The sequence below is a fragment of the Ochotona curzoniae genome, unplaced genomic scaffold (genome assembly GCF_017591425.1).
Source record: "Ochotona curzoniae isolate NIBS_2020 unplaced genomic scaffold, NIBS_Ocur_1.0 contig_430, whole genome shotgun sequence".
NCBI lineage: Eukaryota > Metazoa > Chordata > Mammalia > Lagomorpha > Ochotonidae > Ochotona > Ochotona curzoniae.
In genome coordinates, this window is record NW_024466219.1 from 9340770 (window position 1) to 9355323 (window position 14554).

General features: G+C 41.6%; 1 protein-coding gene across 2 annotated transcripts in view; it reads right to left on the reverse strand.

Moving 5' to 3' along the window:
• Positions 1-218: 218 nt before the first annotated feature.
• Positions 219-14554, reverse strand: part of DENND1B (DENN domain containing 1B) — a 217548-nt gene continuing 203212 nt past the window's right edge. For both annotated transcript variants that reach the window (XM_040985408.1, XM_040985407.1), the window contains 3 exons: positions 7974-8053; positions 6977-7193; positions 219-6279 (listed from right to left, as the gene is read on the reverse strand). In XM_040985408.1, the coding sequence (XP_040841342.1) occupies positions 5746-6279; positions 6977-7193; positions 7974-8053 (831 nt within the window). In that variant the 3' untranslated portion in view covers positions 219-5745. The remainder of the gene's footprint in view (positions 6280-6976; positions 7194-7973; positions 8054-14554) is intronic.

The window sequence follows — 14554 nt, forward strand, 5'->3', positions numbered from 1 at the left end:
TTCTGGTAGTCCTGCAACTTACCTTTCCTCCTAGGTGCTCACAGTCTAGTGAATTCAGTAAACTCGGAAGAAGATACTACCGTCAAAAGGGTGAGGGCTTCCATTCTTGTTGCATGGTTACGAATTCTGTAGATGGAGGGAGGAGTTTCCTTATGGCAGTTCCTGGTGTGAAGAGAGCTGGCCAGTTACCAAAAAAAAAAAGTCACTACCATGAGAAGTTCAATTGTGACCAATTTTATTTTATAACTGCATTGTTGGGCACTTATAATAATGTAGAAGCCATCTGATATTTATCTTTTGCATATTTTTAAAACTCTCAAGGCAATACCTTTATACACAATGTCTTTCCCATAGTAGTCACCTTTGGAGATAATTTACACTGTAGACTCCAGGATGCAACAATAATGAAGCAGATCTCCGTGCTGGCTGGGTTGCCACAGAGAGCTGATACTATGTCAAGCAAAAAGCCCGAGATTTTTGATCCTTTGAAATGGCTCCTGCAGCTGTTAAAAAATACATCAGGTTTGGATAAGTTCAATGTTGAAACCCTCCTGGGCATTATGCATTCTAAGTCAGAATTCATGCAACTCATAATTGTTGCTGTTCCAGGCACAGCTGTAAGCATTGAATCATACCAGATTTAAAATGATCTGGTTGTGTGGTATTTGACAGTTAAGTGGCTCTCAAAGTATTCGGTGGAATTTACACTACCTGAAGGAGAGTGGCATGAAGCAGGTGGTACACTCGCCGTGCACAATGTTCTAAATTTGTCCTGTCCTAAACATTACAGAATCAACCCAATGGTGGATTCATTCATGGACCTCAGTAAGGCTTTCAATTGAGAACTGAAATGCTACAGTGATGAAGAGACTAACAGCTTCCATCATGTCCAAGAGGTAAGTAAGCAATCTGACTCTGCAATCTTTTAAGATAAAAGACTGTATATTTTCAGTTACTTCATTGCACAATTAGAATGGCTTGAAAACCAAAGCCTTCTCACATAGAGCATCCCACTAACATTTCTGTTCAGTACCTTGTTTTATTGTTTTTGGTATATTTGCATATCGCATCCAGAACTACAGATTTCCCACAGTGCTTTCTGCCTCATTCAAGTATAATAAAAAGTAGAAATCTATAGAAGCTCTAAGGTTAAACAAACTGTACATCATACAAAAAAATTAACTTAATTTACATACAGTTAAAAAGTATTGGCAATGCCCTTTATAAATCTTAGCAAAGATTCATCACGAAGGATATTACAATCAACGATGTGGTCGTCATCATAAAAATGCCACTTAGATAGATGTGAAGTGTACAGATACAGAGTCATCGCTTTGTACCATACACATTTCTTTAAGGTAACAGTAAGTAACACTCACCTAAGGTACAGGATATTCTTATTGCATATTTACTGTTGCTGAGGCAATTCGTTATGATACCATGACGCAATATCCACAATTATTTTAAATAAAAACATTTCCCCCGGCAACAATATAAAGAATACATTTTCTTTCCTAAAATTCAACACAACATTGCTACATAGAATATTACACAAATACTGAAAAACGTGACCTTAAGGTATCTGCCGGGAAAGCAGGTGTGCATATTTGTATGAACTAACTTAGACTAGAAAAAATATTGCACAAAATCCTATTATTTTCAAAATAAAACAGGTTCCTGTCTAAACGTACCCAATTCCCTATTTCTAGGCCAAATCATAAGGTTAACCAATTTGCTCAAAACCATTCCACCTACAAAGAAGCTCTAAGAAAGACACACTGACAACATTCCTGGGCTTGACATAGGGGTAGCAAAAGTTCCATGCCACATTAAGAAGTGCTCAGTGGAAACATTAGATTTGAAAATTCATTTCACATTCTAAAATGTGTACCCTGATTTGCAAATGTCCTCTCAGATTCAGTGTCTTTCATGTCAAATAAAATGGAACTCACAATTAGAAAAATCCATTCCTGAAAAAAAATCAATCTTTAGGATCCTAAGATAGATAGAAATACAGAATGCAGGTCTGGTTCAAAGAATGTTCACAGTGTTCTCCTCCTGTTCAGGAATCTGTTTCTCCACCTAATTTAACAAACAGCAGATTCAGCAGCATTCCTGGGGCCTGCCTTAGGATGATACCACTGAATTCTTACAATGCACTAGCATATGGTTCAAAAGGGTGATGGGATTAGTATTGTTAAAATTGGATGCTGAGCAATATATACCTACAACTTCAGATATTCCTAAATGGAGTTAAGTGGCCTAAGGACTTTGTCCAGGAGCAGAATTCTATTACACAGATTCCTGGGTCAGCTGGCTATGGACAGACAATCCATTCAGCAAGGACATTGAGCTCCTACAAATGTCTGAGTCTGTTCTCTAATGGTACCTGTCTTAGCAGCATTCTTACAGTTAGCATAATAATCAAGAAGAAGTAAATGAAATCGGAAATGGCATAGTTCTGTGTCAAAAATTTCTTTTTTGGCATTAGAATCTTGAGCCAATAACTTGCATCAAACAAAGTACACTATAATCATCGTCATCATTATTGTTGTTGTAAACAGACGTGGAATTTCTTTACCTTTTCACTGATTCCTTCAAAGGGACTAAATCACTTAGTTACCTGCCTACATCACTGGTGATCCTCCCTGCATAAATACTCTGTGAATGGGTTTCTAATTTTAACTTAAAAAAGTAGCATTATGTACTGGTACCTTTCTAAAATATGCTAAAGCAGGTAAACATCAAAATATGCCACACAGACACATGACTACTTACTGAACCTATAGGTCCTCACTTGGCCACAACTGCTCCATCTCTCTGAGCTACAGTGACTGTAAAATGCAGGGACAAAAGGAGAGAGTTACAGTGAGTTCAAGAGGACTAGAGATTCTGTATCAAAAACAAACAAACAAACAAACAAACAAACGAAACAAGGCTTACTAGTTCTATAAATCCAGAAGAGACCAGGTATTGCTTCTTTGTACGATGATTTCTAACATCAGGGGAGCTTAAAAAGATTTGATAAAGTTTCACCAGAAAATATGGTCCATGGTAGAAAATAAGATGAAACACTTTTATTTCAGAACTTGCTCTAACTTCACTGTGTGCTCCACCATAATACTACGAAGTTGAGTTTGTAGTTGAGCAGCCTTTAAATACTCAAAGGGCTAATGCTTTCAAATACTAGTACTTGTTATGACTTATCTAGATTTTTCAAGACCAATACTTAGAGCTTTTGTTTTTGCTTTATTTTTAGCACAGGCTAATAAAATCTGCATGTTAAAGTAAGGCACAAATTGCTCTAACATACTAAGACAAAATTAGGTTGGGAGTAGCTAAATATCCTTAAAACACAGTATCATAGCCAAACACCTTATGAGGTGACTCAGTGTAGAAAAAGAACTTAGATTTCAGTGGCCATGATGTGGTTATTAAGCTAATGGACTAAATCCCAAGTCTGGTCTCTGCCACACTCATCGTTATCTCATTCCTGAAACTATGAGTTGCAGAAAAAGAAGAAACAGTTCATTTCAAAATTTAGATGGAAACGCTGTTGAATATTCTTTTCACAAATTATGAAGGACTGTTTACCTGGCAGGTTACCAATCAGGGTAACGTTTTAACCTTCTAACTTAAAATACTTCAGTTAAATAAATTGGAATTTTAAAATGAGCAGCTGAAGCAAAATGTGTCAGGAATCTTGGGTCTTTCTTCTGTGCTTAAAAATAAATAGTAAACTCTTTTCCTCCAGTATACATGAAGGCCATTCTTAAAAAGAAACCAAGACCATGCCTCCTCTACATACACAAATAAGTAATTGTCCCAATTAAAAATAATTATAGAGTTTGAATGCAGTTTAAAAAATCATGGCCTTCTTTGATAATTAACTTTAATAAACATTTTAAGCAATGTTTTATAATCCCATCTTATAGAACTGTAATTAAATTATATTCCTTCAATAAATGTTTTAGAGTGCAAACTTTATTGCATTCTTGAATAGTTTCTCAAACACCCTTTCTCTAGAGATAATATTTTGAAAACCATCATGAATGGGTATGGACAGAGCAGAGACACTGTACATACTAACAGAGCTAACCGTAACATCTCCAGATGTAACTAACCGTAACTTCTGTAGGGTTTCTCATTCTCACTAACCTGGCAACGCAGCTTATCATGAAGCAATCATAATTCCTTTTCAAGGAATTTCAAAACTCAACAGTGAATGTCAGGGAGGATACCAAATCCCCTCCAGAAGTCCACTGAATTCAAGTAGATAAACCAACCTCTGCTACATAGTGGAGGGGTGGAGGATGTCCACTTCTTATACATATGTGGGTTTCTCAGAGTGATCCACCAGGCAGTGGACAGGAGAAGGAGGAGGCTGGGATGGAGAGAACTGGTGAACACCACCACGGCAGGTGGCCAAAGGCAACACCAATGCTGACAGATCATGTACACAAAGCATGCCCTCCACATGAGGTGATGGAAACGGTACTCTGCTTCTGTGATTGTCCCATTTCAAAATCATAACCTCAGGGTTAGCTTGACAAAAACATCAAATTCTTAGAGGGGTTCCCTACAACACACCTGACCAGCACTCCTCAAAACTGCTAATGTTCATCAAAAATAAGGGGAATCTAAAGAAACTGCCAAACCAAGAGGGTCTGAGTAGAGGTGGTGACTTCATGGAACATACGCCCTAGATGAGATCCAGGAACAACAGGTGGCATAGCAGGGAACCAAACCTCAGGGACGTGAGACTCTGTGCTGGCACATCATTGGAGGCAAATGGGCAAAACGAATGCAAGATGTTGGGGAGCGAGGTCCTCGATGCAGGAGCACTGGGACCCCAGCATGGCCTTTGTGTGGCTTTTAAAATACAAAGTCAATTGTTGGATATACCAATATGAAACGTTTTGGCAATGTCTGGACAGTTGATGTTGAGTTGGCCTTTTTGCAGTGGATCCCTGATACTAACAAGGCTAAAGGAGAGGCTGTGCACCTTTTCTGAGCATCTCATCTGTAAACACAAGTCATTAACATCTTGTAATACAGCATTTCGTACGCTTCACTGAGTCAAAGATATGGAATTTACACCTTCATCGGTTTTGGAAAACATGACTGCAGGGTCCCTACGTAAGCAAATGAAACATTTTCATGAGCAAGCTTTTTAACTTTCAGAAGTGAATTTTGACCTTGATTCCATGAATAGAAAAAGGCATTATTGCTCTGTAGAACAGTTATAACTTATCTTTCAAAGTTTCACAGGTAATTTTATAAATTACTTAAGTATGCTCAATGTAGATTTAAGATTAAGGCAATTAGTGGGCTAACAGTTTCATCAGCTTCAGGCTAGGTTTGATCAGTTCATGCCCGACCAGATTAATACAGTACAGTATCTAAGGTTACGCACAGGGTTATGTATGCATATTTAGTTTAAATACAATAAGTGGCATTAAGCACCAAATAATGGGAAATCATATGCTCAATACATAGTAGCAACACACACAAACAAGTACCTGATTTCATAGCACAGTAGAAGGATTGGCCTTACACCATGAGATGAGCAGGTGGGGAATATATGTTCCAAACACACACACACACATACACACACAAAAATTAAATAGTAGTAAGAGTTGTCATTCCTACAAATAATTCTGCTTACTATACAGATTACATAGAATTGCCAAACATCTCCAGAAAGGAAGCTTAGATGCAAATGACTGATTGCCGATTGGCAATTTAGGCTTTGTTTCCACTGGTGTTTTCCTCCGGACCACGGTAGCCTTGCTGAATGTCAGCCGTCAGGTGACAGAAGGACACAACTTCGTGGAACAGGCCGGGTTCTTCTGAAGTCTCTTTGGCTTCTTTTCCTTCTTTCTCCCAAGGAACAGAAGTAGATGGACATCGCCCAAGGCTGGGGACAAGGGGATCGTCAGAAACCGGGGGGAGCATTTCCTTTCCTGTTTTTTCTCGGTCAGTTTGGGAAACGTCAGGGAGAGTTGGCCGGAAGTCCAAGCCTGAAGGAGGAGTTGGCTTCTCCACCGCAGCAGGGCCATGCATGCTGTGGGTGCTGCGGCGTTTTTCACCGTTCTCCTCTTTCCAGATGAATAGAGACTCTGTCAGACCGCTAGAGGAAATCCGCTTCCGGGGCGAGGGAGGCAGGTGTCTGCCATGGAGGGCGCTGTCGTCCTGTCCCCGATGCCACCCGGCTGGATCACCGGAACCCCCACAGAGAAGGGACAGGTTGTTCTCACTGGGAGCATTGGACTTATTCTGAGAGAAGAAAGGACAAATTCAGAACACTTCCAGTAAAACAAAGACATTAGGCGTTCGGCTCTGTTTTGAACTCAACGCTAGTATCTTTCAAAGTTGGCTTTCTGAAAGTGCTCCCGGAGCGACTGCAACATAAGAGCTGCACTGACAACCCCGACGGGATGAAAAAGGCAAGGCTTTGGTTTGCAGGGCTTGGGACGGTCACTTACCAGACACAAAGCAAATCAGAAAATCAGAGAACATCTTAGTCACACTATGCTTGCCACTCCTCGCAGCACCTACTGTGCTTTTGAAGAATTTAGACCCATTTGTTTACAAACATTGTCGCCTTTTGAAGTGACAGCATCAGGGAAAATGAATTGGATGCATAGTTATTAAATTTTGGAAAGCTTGGAAAATACAGGGGAAATGTGGAAACATTCTGAATTTTTAAAAATCGGAGAAAAACACCTGTAAAATTGGATTTTAAGAATGTATTGCTTGACAGAAGCATTTCAATTACTGATAATAACCACCAGAACAGAGTAAATGGTGGGCAGAGACTGGAATGCTATTCCCAATGATAATGCCCCATGGTGACATTTTGCTGTCTTCCTGAGACTCTGCCACCCATTTAGACCAAGACTGCGAGATCAGGTAACCGCAGCAAGGCCAAGGATGCCTTCATTTAACTGCATAAATGAGAAAATCTACTCACAGTGGGTTTGTAATCAATATCATCCATTGATTTAAAGAAATCCAAGCTCTTGGCAGCTGCCAGCTTTCCCTGATCTGAGCTGTGAGTGCTCAAGGTATCAAGGATCTCGCCTAGTAAGTCCATTTCCCCCGAGTAAGGGATCTTTTCTCTGGGGTCAGCAGAATCATCACTTTCATAAAAATAAGCTGGAGCTTCTTCACCATCCTCGGAAGACAACCTGGAGGAAGAGAAGACAGGTGGATGACCATGTGTACTGTGTGCCAGCAGCCTCTCACCAGTTCTATGACCCCCGAGAGAGTCTGGAAATCAAGAGTGTATTAGAGGAGCAGCAGTAAAGACAACAGGTGGCCAGTAAGTAGGTCCTTCCTAGAATGTCTATAAACATGTCCACTGGCAACAGAAGGCTTGTGGTAACCTACTTGTCTGAATCAGCAGATGGGCTTCTGCTTTTGAATTCTGCCATGTCTGGAGACTTGACTTAAAAATATGTGAGAGCGAGTGCACTGGGGAAGGTAGCTGTAGCTAAGATCCGCTTTTAGAACTTTTATATAGCATGCCTTTTCTTTATGCTCTTACAGAAAAATATATACTCTTTTTGGGATAGAGACATTTTATAGACAAAAAGGAATGTCTATTGGCTTTTAATATTCTGTGCTAAATTCTCCTGATTGAGTTGGTTTCACTGATTCAGTTGGTTTCAACTATGTATGCTCACTGTCCCTGGTACTTACCATGCACTGTTCAGCTGCACGGTGAGAGACTAACATCATCCCAGAGATCTCTCCTGACATACCTGCTTTCTGGTCTACCTGGCTTTCCCGGCTAAGGCTCATCTCCCACAGAATTCTGCCAAGCCCTGGTTCCTTCTGTGGAAGAACAATGTAAGCAGGCAAGTGACACTGCAGCTCCATGAGTACGGGTTCTAAGCAGCCTGTGGAACCCAAAACTAGTGCTCCTGCGCCACTCACTGCACAGGATGCCACAATCCACTACTTACTTGCTGGCTCTCTCAATGTCATCATCGTTGGCATCAGAGAGAGCACCATCGAGGGTCTTGGGGGGCCTCTCTAAGTGAGCCTGCAGATAGAAATTGACAATGAATCTCCACTCTAAAAATCAGTATCTTTAGTAGCAAAGCAAGATGATTTTCTAAGGGATACTTTTAGAAGAAGTATTCCTCCAAGATTCCTCATTGTTATCCAGTAACTCAAAAATCAGGGACGGGAAGATGAGCAGGGAAACAGGCGGTATTTATCTCAATATTTACTAGTTCCTCAATTAATACATAAGAGGAATGAGTATGCAGAATTAGCACAAGCACAGGGCAGTGACAGGCGCTCAGTTCCTGACTTAGGAACACTTGCTGTACTGCTCTACAATTCAGCACCACCAGCATGAGCACCCATCACTTGGTTTCAGCGACTAGCACCATGTGTGCTGTTGCTCTGGTCTCTCTCTCAAGTATTTTAGAGCAGCACTTTCCTCATCTTAAAATGCAAACGTATCATTCAGAGATTTGTAAAAATGCAGTTTTTGGTTCCATGGTAGATCCAGGCTTGGGTCACAATTTTTGCATTTCAAACAAGGTGAAGTCAAGGTGAGTGTCACACTTTGAATAGCAAGGTGTTGGGCAGCACTGGGATGGGCAAACTAAGCTTCCTGCTGATCTGTTTCTTTAGAAAGCTTCAGTATCAACATTTCACATCTGTTTTAGCATCCTATGATAACCACTGGCTAAATCCCTGCCTTCCCGAAGGGCTGCAAAAGGCTGTTTTCTTAGAACACTTCTGTATGTATGCGCTGGTAATCTACGGTTTGAAGAACTTCATTAACCATTTGGCTTTCTAGAAATAGAATGTGGACCGCAGAGGCAGGGTAAGTCTGTGAACTCATTTCCTTTTTAAAATGACCCTGTTGGGTCTGGCATGATAGCTTAGTGGCTAAAGTCCTCACTTTGAATGTGCTGGGATCCCATATGGGTACCAGTTCTAATCCCGGCAGCCCCATTTCCCATCCAGCTCCCTGCCTGTGGCCTGAAAAAGCAGTTGAGGACAGCCCAAAGCCTTGGGACCGTGCACATGCGTGGAAGACCCAGAAGAGCTCCTGGCTTCTGGCTTTGGACTGTCTCAGCTCCAGCCGTTGTGGCCGTGTGGGGAGTGAACCATTGGACGGATCTTCCTCTCTGTATATCCGCCTTTCCAATATAAATAAATAAATAAATAAATCTTTTAAAAAATTATCCTGTCATTGGCAATGGCGGCCCTCCAAAACTGACGCCCAAATCCTTGACACAATCTTAAGAAATCTGTAGTAAGCACCTGGTTTTACATATTTATTATGATAATTCAACTCATTTGTATATTTCCTGCATTAGTCCTGGAATGAGGCATTTTTCTTTTTTTTTTTTGAAGATTTCTTTTTTTTCTTTTTAAACATTTATTTATTTGAAAGTCAGATATACAGAGAGGAGGAGAGACAGAGAGGAAGATCTTCCGTCCGATGATTCACTCCCCAAGTGAGCGCAACGGCCAATGCTATGCCGGTCCGAAGCCAGGAGCCAGGAACTTCTTCCAGGTATCCCACACAGGTGCAGGGACCCAAGGCTTCAGACCATCCTCAACTGCTTTCCCAGGACACAAGCAGGGCTTGAGCTGCTAGGCCCGAGGCATTTCTTCTAAGAACCCTAGTTACATTCAGTGGGAACTTGGAGGCCAGAGGCTGGCTGGAAATAACACTTCCAACAGGGTAGCAGTAAACTTAAATGCACATTCCTGACGTATGACCTGTCTCTAGGAATGATCCCTACTCCTCCTGCCCTTCAACAGCGATTCTAGTGGCAACAAGGAAAAAGGCAATCTCTCTGGAGCCTTTACCGGCCACACAGACCATCTCCCTTTGTTCTATGGCTCACATTGTCTTTTGCCTCTGCTCCACTTACATGCTGAGATGATTACCAGACTTTCCTCTCAGGCTCTCTCTTTTTTCTCACCATCCTTTATATTTGTGTTCTAGAGTTTCTATTACAGGAGATACTCCCTTAGATAAGAATTGATTCCCATGCCCCACACCCCATGTGTCTCAGACACCCTGTGTGCACACCTGTCAGAGGATCTGTCTGTATGCCATCACATCTAAATTTTGTCACTGCATCGGCAGCATTTGAGACAGGCGCCTTGCTGCTTTCTCTCTTATCCCTTCAGAAACTAGTACACTATGTGGTACCCAACAGTTCCAGGGAAATTCTCAATGACTTTGAAAGCAGCAATATGATTATGAGGTTTCTTATCACAGTTTATGCTGTGGACCACACAGGGCTGTTCTACCTTCAGTCTTCAGCTTGCCAGACTATAACAGGACAAACACAGGCCTGATCCAAAGGATGTAGAGGACACACTGGCAGGGAACGAAGGCTGTAGTCATGAAGTCACATGCACATCGAACAGCCCAATCCAACATTTGAAATCTGTGCCAGAATCTCAATGCTGCATGACTCTGGACTTACAAAGAAATAGATTCAAAGAGGCTTGTATATCCAGTTATTTTTCTTGCTTTCTCCACATAAATAATCAGAATCTAATGAGAGCCTTTGTATGACACTAAGGAAAACCTTTGAGATCATTATGATCACAAGTGGGAAGAATTTAAAGAAAACTGTAAAGATGTGGTAAAAAAAAATACACACACACACACACAACACCCACTTCTTTTCACAGGGATAGTGGTATTGTCTAGAATTTTTTTCTAGGATTTTCTGATACTACGGCTTGCATCATTCCTGGTCTCTTGGCTACCCGCCATGCAGTATTAGAGTTTAGAGCAGAGTTCTGGAGAAGCAAAGACATCCTGTCTACAGAGATAGCATTGGTCCAGCAGAGCTGTAATTACTTTAATACAAACAGAGCTCAATGGTATGCCTCCGGATCTCCAGTCTTTCTGCCTGCCTGTAGACTGTCTATCTTTGGATTGTCCTTTGAATCATCTTATAGGTTCTTTTACTACTGAAAGAGCTAGGTAAAGTATGAGTCACAAATTTACTCGGTCATGTAGAATTATTCTTTGGAGTAGTCAATATTTCCTGAGTAAATGAGTGTTTGCATACTACTGTAGCAATACTCTGAATGAAATACTTGATAAGAAAATACATAATGCAAAGAAGAGAATAATTACAGAATGACAGAGCTTTTTCAGTGTCCACAGGACACAGAGACCATCGTGTTCCCTCTGCAGAGGCTGTGTATCAGCACCGGGCCACATGCCGGGGGAATGACAACGACCAGGGCTGGTTTCTTTGCCCTCAGGGACATTACATTCCAGGACAGGAGCCATGGATTCTATTACACATTCTTACAAATACGAGCAAAAGCTAGGATCAGCATTAACTTGTACTACGTTGTGACTGTTAAGCACTTAGCAGGAGCTTGACCTGGCCTGGGAGGTCAGAGAAAGTCTTTATCCGAAAGAGGTTTCAGTTCAGTTCTGAAAGATGCTCCTGACACACAATGAGCATGTTTAACAGGTGCAGTGGCCCCATGATGATACAATTAGGGCATCTAAGGGCATGGAATCCAACTACCTGCAACTTGTCTCAGTTGGTGCATAGGGGCCCACGAAAACTTGGTTACACTTTTGATCGCAAGATGGCAGATACGTACATATATGTATATATACACACACTAAGTATATAAGTACATAGTAAGCATATAAGTAATACATACGTATCTATATATTACACAGTGTGATACAATAAACCAAAATGCACGGAGGTTTAGAAGGAGGTTGAGGAGATGAGGCACCAGGGAACCAGAGGGACAAGGTCTTGGCAGGGAGCAGGCACACAAGCAACAGACTTCAGGCTTATAGTTTCATTTAAGGAGCAGAAGAAAGCCACTTACTCACCAGCTCTACCTCCAGCTGCATCCCTGCGACCAGGCAGCAGCCACAGCCCATCTTCCCTCTGCACACTCTGCAGATGCCTGTCTGACAGTACCTACTGTCTTTCATGACGTGAGGCACTTAAAAGAAACTTCAAAAAATTTCTTTCTTCTCAAGACATTTTAAAAACAGTGGGAAAATTCCAAACTATTGAACATGATAAAGTACAGATGAACGCTTGTTACTTCTTATTGTATGAATATAGTTGACTCATTTTTTACCATAGAGGAAAACTTACATAAACAACTAACACAATATAATAAAACATCATACCAATCACAATGCCAAATTATATCACCAATAATGCAAAAGCAGGTCTGGTCAGCACACTAAATGTCTTCAGCAATAGAAACATGTAATCACATGCAACAATCAATGGCAGACACAGAGGTGTGGAGGCTTCTGAAGAGCACAGACCTGCCGAGCCACAACATCTCACAAGCTACGCAGAGCTATGATAATGAGCACTGCTCTTGGGGACAGGTGTCACACGAAATAAAGGTACATTACATGTTTCCAGTACAACACCATACAAAGTAAGTAAAGCTTCGATCATTTTGATAGAAGGGACAGAATGCAAGATGTGCCACTGGGTGTCACATGTCCCCATTTGAATTCTTACTGTGTTGGAAATGCGCACGTTCGTATAATGAAATTTAGATCTCGTGGAAATGTAAAACTTGAAGTACACACCTAATTTATGTGAAAATTCTTGAGACTTACACCAAAGAAACAGTCCTCTAACAGGAAATGGTTAATAATAGTGGGGAAAAAAATACCACATTAGTAGGGAAAGAAAGGACATTAGCAGAGAATTCAATGTATCAGAAAAGATGTCCTACTGGAAAAGCTGTACTTAATAAACAAACAAGTCCCCTGGTAAAAACAAAGTGGACATGTGTTAAAATACTTGTAAACATGTAACTATCAAACACATGTAAGCATGGCACAGAAACTTTAAGAATCAGAAAGTGACAGAGACAGAGGAACCATGCCACAAAAACCGTAGAACTTCATGCTTTGTGAGACCTCTGGAATTCAGTTGGGTTAGCTACAGTAGACAGACACTTGTTTGTTCCCATTATGCGACAAGTGGCCACAGGACAGGCACCTGTGAGCACCTCTGCGTGGACGCACCAGGAAGCTGGCTCAGCTTGCAGTTTGCATTCTCATCAGCAGATGGCAGAAAAAACCTACTAAGGCAAAATGCAGTGAGGGTTTAAATTCTTAGGGGGATCTGGATGGGTGAGGAAGGTAAGGGACATTGCAGGTGGCAGCTAGATGTAAAATCTCGGCACTCTTTTAATGTCTTTGAGCAGTCGCCATCTACGCTAATGGCTCTATGTTCAAGAGTGCTCGCAGTCTTCAGCAAATCTCCAAGCTACTGCATTTTGCCGCTTCACAAAAATCCCATATGAAATAATATCAGAAGTAAAGATTTATAACACCTTTAACATGCAAAATTTGAAAAAAAAAGCTCTAAAAGCACATGCGCTTTGTTTGTTATTATTATAATTATTAGTATTACTATTTTTAATGGTGGGGTGGGTTGAGGTTAAGTGCCATATCCCTGCTGGATCTGCTTCACCGCGCTGGGTGTTTCATGGATTCAACTTCATCTCCTGAAACCCTTCCCACACACTTTAGTGGACATTTCCCCTACTCTGCATGTTGGGGAGCCTGAAGTCTAACAGAGTGAAGTGCCTTGTGTGCTTGAGGTAGCTGGTGACAGCACTGAGACTGGCCCAGGAGGGCTGATCTGTGGAGGGCACACTCATCAGCAGAGCTGTGTTAGATACGGACGAGCTGAGAGACCCCCGAGAGACAAACATGTGCGAGCAAACCTGCGAAAGACCTAACACGGGTAAGCTAGCCTCACTTTAGGGCAGGCGGTGGCTGCACAACGACATGACGGCTAATGCTTCAGTCTGGGACAAGAGATGAACACACGAGTCAAGGCAGTAAACGGGAAGGTGGGACAGGTCAGAGTGAGGGGAGTTTTGATGAGAGTTCTTTTCATCAGGGTAAAGAAGGCAAGATTCCATAGAAACGTTAAAATCGTGCCTCCGAGCAGGGATAGTGCTATGCGACACGAGGTAGGCAGCAGAGGTTTCCAAGTGACACACTCAGCCCATGATGACTTCAGTTTCTTCACTATCTTCACTCACTTTACTCCCTACCACTCAACTCTCACCTGAGCGTGTCCCCTTAGAAACAATATTTCACTGAAAGTAATCCCTGTCTTACCGCATCCTTTTCATCGGGAGCATATCCTGTTGTAGTTTTGTTCCATTTCCATTCAGTGTGGTGGCTCAACAGGCTAATCTTCCTCCTGCTGGAGCTGGCATCCCATATGGAGGCCAGTTCTAGTCCTGCTTCACTTTCAATCCTGCTCCCTGCTGACAACCTGGGAAGGCAGCAGAGAATGGCTCAAGCCCTTGGGACTCTGCACCCACATGGGAGACCTGAAGCCCTGCTCCTGGCTTTAGATCAGTTGCTGGGGGCCATTTAGATGAAACCAGAGTGAGCCAGAAGATGGAAGACTGTCTCTATGTTTCCTTCCTTCTCTATGTAAAATCAGCCTTTCAAATAAAAAATAAATAAACCTTTTAAAAAAGGAAAATTGTAACAATATTATTCTGATCT